Source organism: Sinocyclocheilus grahami, unplaced genomic scaffold (genome assembly GCF_001515645.1).
Source record: "Sinocyclocheilus grahami isolate Dianchi unplaced genomic scaffold, SAMN03320097.WGS_v1.1 scaffold586.1, whole genome shotgun sequence".
Classification (NCBI taxonomy): Eukaryota; Metazoa; Chordata; class Actinopteri; order Cypriniformes; family Cyprinidae; genus Sinocyclocheilus; species Sinocyclocheilus grahami.
This window is the reverse complement of record NW_015505765.1, coordinates 100,028-105,807: the sequence shown is the minus strand read 5'-3', so window position 1 is coordinate 105,807 and position 5,780 is coordinate 100,028. Positions and strand designations below refer to the sequence as shown.

The 5,780-nt window shown below is 37.1% G+C and overlaps 1 protein-coding gene across 1 annotated transcript in view; it reads left to right on the top strand.

The window, feature by feature from the left end:
* zc3h3 (zinc finger CCCH-type containing 3) overlaps positions 1-5,387 on the top strand; it is a 73,718-nt gene extending 68,331 nt beyond the window's left edge. Inside the window, exons 10-12 of the mRNA XM_016240259.1 lie at positions 635-798; positions 1,015-1,187; positions 4,896-5,387. Of these exons, the coding sequence (XP_016095745.1) occupies positions 635-798; positions 1,015-1,187; positions 4,896-4,966 (408 nt within the window). The 3' untranslated portion in view covers positions 4,967-5,387. The remainder of the gene's footprint in view (positions 1-634; positions 799-1,014; positions 1,188-4,895) is intronic.
* Positions 5,388-5,780: the final 393 nt, after the last annotated feature.

Below are 5,780 nucleotides of genomic sequence, written 5' to 3'. Positions count from 1 at the left end.
GGAGGGGAGGCTTCCGTCGGGCCACTCTGCCATAAACCCCCCACTGGTGGAGGGCTGCAGTGATGGTTGACTTTCTACAACTTTCTCCCATCTCACACCCTCCCTCCCCCCCTCTCTCTCTCTCTCTCTCTCTCTCTCTCTCTCTCTCTCTCTCTCTCTCTCTCTCTCTCCCTCTCTCTCTCTCCCTCTCTCTCTCTCCCTCTCTCTCTCTCTCTGTTTATTTCTGGAGCAACATGCCCCACACTCGCCCAGTCTCTCTCTCCACTAATACACGCGTCTCGCGCTCCTCACCCCATAGTGGGGTATAATTAGCTTCTCTGACAGGTGGGAGGGATCGGGTCTCCCGAAGAATGAAGCTACCAATTTACGCCCAAATTACACAGGCACACAGACACTCTCACCTACTCTCACTTACACACACAAACACATGCTCACCTTCTCTCACATATCAGATACATGCACCTACTGATGTGTGATCACACGCAAACACTTACTTTTGCTTACTTCAGTGCACTCCTACAGAGTGTGTTCCTTTTAACCTGACAGTGTCCCACATGTTCATAACCAACCATAAATCATCCATTGTCTAGATATGAAGAAATAAAGCATTAAGAATGTTCTGCTCTCTTCACAGTGTAAGAAGAAACACACGCTGGTGTGTCCAGACTTCTCTAGTACCGGCGTGTGTCCACGTGGATCCAAATGCAAGCTGCACCACAGACAGAGCTCGAAACGCTCCGGCTCTAACGCAAGCTTTGGACCGACCAAGAAAGCCCGTACTAGAGACATTTTAAAAAGGTCAGGTTCAGAAACTAATCTAACATTAGCTTTTATGATTTTTAATTGTCAAAAAAAATAAATTATCATAATTTGAATAATTATATTATTATAGGGAAATGACCTGAATAGGCATGTAAATCCCTCATAAGCATGATGATTATTTAGAAATTCCTTTGAAAATAAAATTTTATAAAACATTTTAATCTTATATTATTTGGTGTTTTGCCTTTTTAGTTCAGACGAAGTTCAGGCACAATCTACTGAGTCCATGATACAGGCAGATGAGGGCTCGTCCTGCTCGGGTCCTGAGAAGCTGCCTTCCTTCATCTCCTTGTCCAGCTCTCCTGACATGTCAGAGAACCCTGATACCCCAAAGGTGCCCCCTGCAGCAGGCCCACAGGCCAAAGGTGTGTACTTGTATGTCTACAGGACTTCAGATTTAACAGATTCAGTATAAAATAATAATTATAACATACAGTAGATACATTGGCCAACGTATATGAACACTAAAGCTACACTTAATTAATAAATGTTATTGCACTAGTTAAAAATAAAACCAGATGGTACTTTAAAGAAAGCTAACAAAACATTTCACAAAAAGACATCTGTTAACATAAATGATAATTGTTATTAAAAATTAAGATAAAATGTCTATAGTTAATGTGATGACAACTACACCTGTTGTTACTCTGCTGGTACGCCTGTGTAAAAATTGAGGAATTTACTTAATATGCACACCAAAAATTTTAGAAAATGTCTTGTGAAATTTGTTTGCAGATGCCACATTGCATTGCGATACTAGATTCATATAAATTTAAAATCGGCTTGTTAAGTGTGGCTTAAGAGTCCAAATACTTTTTAGGGTCACTGTGTATATATATAAAGAGTAAGGAGATAATAAATATTTATGGAGTATGAAGCTGGGCTACTTAATACGCAGTGATGGGGTTAATAATATCAAGGGGGTTGATATTATTTAAGAGAGGGGCTACATGAGGTATATAATACTTACTGAGGGGTTACTAATATTTAGGTTTGTTGTTAAGGACAGGCACAGCTGAAGCTGGTATGTCTGTCTCACTGATAGAGGATTAGTGGAGAGGGGCCCCTATAACCTCAAACACACACACACACACGCCAGCCGCACCCTATGGAACAGTGTCTTTCTCTCTCCACACTCAATAAGACAAACCTGATATACTTGCCTCGCACAAACTCACACGCATGACATTTTTTTCAGCAAGAAATGATCAACTTCTCTTAAAGGTTCTGAGAAACTGGTTCTAACTTTTTTTAATTAATTTGAATGCTTTTCAACTCTTCAGTCTTCTTCTCTCTCATGCTTCCATACTTCCTTTCTTAAATTAGTTACTGCAGAACAGAAACTGCTGTCATTAACCTCTGACTTTACACCCTAACAGTGGCTTTTCACAGTCATATGGTCATACTGAAGTGTGGCATACACTCATTCTCTTCTCTATACGCAAATATTTAAAAATGTTTCTGATTCGTTTTAGCTCATGTTCATGCATGTAGGGTTTCCTTCTATTTCCAAAGCTTTCTTGAGTGATGGCAAGTATCATGTCTGCATATTTATACAAATTTATGCTTGTTATACATACACACACATCCCTCTGCCAACTTCCTATTTCTCTCATGCCAAGTTCCAGCTCAGTTCCCCTTTGGGATCATTGATGGCAGCCCTGTGTCTCAGAATAGCACAGGTGCCCACCCAGACCACCATGACTTTTCACATGTCACTTTCTCATCCTGTTGCCTGAAATCATCTACTGCATAAAGACTGAAAAAGTGCTGGTCTCAAATTCACCTCATTATAGCATTAAGTTTAGCGAATTGGGCAATTCTGATTCAATCTGGATTCCTTAACGGTTCTATTAATTATTATTTTTGTTATTTTGAGAAAGAAACAAAGGATAATGTTTGGAATTTTTTTTTACTGCATTTATTATCCTAAGAAATATGTTGTCATATTATGAGATCATTTAAGATTTCAACAAAACAGTAATAAACAAACAAAAAATGTCTATAAATGTAAGGTTCTTCAACCATTTAAGGATTGATTGATTGATTGATTGATTGATTGATTGATTGATTGATTGATTGATTGATTGATTGATTGATTGATTTAATTTTCATTATTATTTATTCATGTTTTCATTTATCATTTATTATTATTTACTATTATTATTCATTTATTATTTCAATTTCAGTTATTTTCAATTTTGCTTCCTAACATGAATTGGAAATTATATTGTCAATTATATTCAAAAATATTCTTCACTAATATTCTCTCATTAAAATGTTGCATATTTTATTAGATTGTTCTTTCCACACCAGTTGTAAAAAGGTGTGTTTGTGTGTGTATACAGCCAAACCTAAATTTATTCAGACACCTTCAACATTTCTCACATTATCACAGTTTATTGACTATAGTTTAGAAAATGGTAATAAAATATGACAAGAACTCAGAGTTAAACTGTGTCAGAACAAATTCATCTTGATAATGTCAGATAACTTTGATAGAAAGGTATGTAATGAATTAGGATGAATAGCTGTCAGCTGTCAGTTGTTAAATTTAAGTACACAGTTAGATAATACCAATTTAGGTCAACCAATTACCAAGCAATGCTTAATTTTGTTCAGTCTGTGGTGTAAAAAGGTTGCATTAGTAATTTAAAGGGGTCATATGATCTAAAAAGAACATTATTTTGTGTATTTGGTGTAATGAAATGTGTTTATGCAGTTTAAGGTTCAAAAAACATTATTTTCCACATACTGTACATTATTGTTTCTCCTCTATGCCCCGCCTTTCTGAAACGCATCGATTTTTACAAAGCTCATTGGTCTGAAAAGCGAGGTGTGCTCTGATTGGCCAGCTATCCAGGGTGTTGTGATTTGGCCGAATACCTCAAGCGTGTGATGGAAATGTTACGCCCCTTACCATACAGTGATGCCCTGTCCGGCCGTAGCAAAGAGACAAAAACATAGTCGTGTCCTCTTTTGGAAGGCCAAACAAAGTAGTTTCATTTTCGCAATGAAACACACACAGCGTCTTCACAACATGGCGGCGGCGGTGGCAGACTGAAAAGCGAGGTGTGCTCTGATTGGCCAGCTATCCAGGGTGTTGTGATTTGGCCGAATACCTCAAGCGTGTGATGGAAATGTTACACCCCTTCCCACATCGTGACATAGACATGTGGGGGCGTGTTTAAACGAGGTATTTTAGGAGGGCGAGGACGATTCTTAACTTTTATAAAGAATATCTCTTTGGGTTTGAGACTTTAGTCTTTGCAACTTTAGGGATCTTATCTATTCACGAACAGCTTGTAACACTCCAAAGAGAAAGGAAAATTTGAAATCGCATCATATGACCCCTTTAAAGAAGAAACACTTAAGCAAAACATAGTCAGGTCAAAGTGTCTGAATCATTTTTGGTCCCAAATTTTTATCAGTTTTACTGGTGAAGAGTTGTTGGATATAATATATCACAGTTTACTTTATTTTGCTATCCTCACTTACATAAATTAACTATAGTGTCCTGCACCCACTAGTAAAAATATATCAAAAATTATATCTTGTGTCTGAATAATTTTCGGTTTAAGTACATATATATACTTTTTTTTTTCTTTTTTTTTTTTTATTATTCCCAACCCTGGTGAGGTAATGCTTTTGCCTTCACATCCACAACCACATTCACACCAAGAGCAGTTAATTGTAACGAATGACAGTTTAACTCTCACTGTAAAGATTGTGGCCGTCAAGACAAACTTCTCTCTGCTTTGCATAAATTAGCCCAGACTCTATGCGTCACTGCCTGCATCTTCTCTTTCTCCCTCCGTCTCTCTGTGCTATCACTCACCCTGAGACAATCACACACTCCTGTGTCACTCCTCTATCAGTAAAACAGAGCGATAGCTACTCCTGTCATTATATAGCAGGTGCTATTTATTTCTTGTCTGTCTGTCTTGTTTTTACATATCAAAGTTTCCTCTACTTTCACTTTTGACTTCAGTTACTGCTGTGTAACCAAACCATAAAAACATGAAAAAACTATTGTTTGCACCGATTCCTCTCCATTCTTCTCTCTGTTACAGGAAAGCCACTACATATCAAGCCGCGATTCTTATATACAACACAGACAGAAAGCTTGCCAAAGGAGGGCTGATGGTGGGTGTTTTAATTGGTAATAAACTTTGAAACATTTTAACTTGATTTTTACTTTAATAATATACAGTATAAATTCTCCTAAACTGTTACAAAATGGTTTACAAAGACATCTTCTTTACTTGAGACGTTCACAGCTACTTTTTGGTGTGAATTCACATGTTTGGTTTCAGGAATTTCGAAATGCAATTCTAAGAGTTGATTAAACATTTCTCGGAATATGTTCATAAACTGTCACTACTACAGAACTGAATTTATGCATTATAATCAAATACTGTTCTGAAGCAATGCAGACGTTCACAGTGAGTTCGTTTCAATATGTATATGTAATTCTCAGGGACTTTTAAAATGGCATTTCTGTAGTGGTTTGTTATGCAAAGAAATTGTATTATTTCAAATGCGAGCTTGTGAAAATGTCTTTTCAAAAAGTAAATAAAATTGCTTTGCGATTTGCACGACTTTGTCTTTGTTTCTGAGCATGTTTGCATATATGGAAGATGATTTTTTTCAGTTCTTTAACCATATTTAACCAATTTTTCAGTTATTGAACCATATAACATCACAAACCACCTCACTCCCAAGTTGTTTTCCGAATAGCATCGTTTAACGTGAAAAGTATCGGTATTTCTCTACACGTGTTGTGAGGCAGGTGGATGTGAAGAACATCGCTCATGGCTGCATGTCTGTCACTGTAATTGAGTCTTAAGGAATCTATAGGAAACGGGAAAAAACGTTACGTCTCCCTCACACTCCTCAAAACTCATTTTTCTTCTCCTCTCTAACTGCTGTTTGACCAAATCCATCACAACTAATTT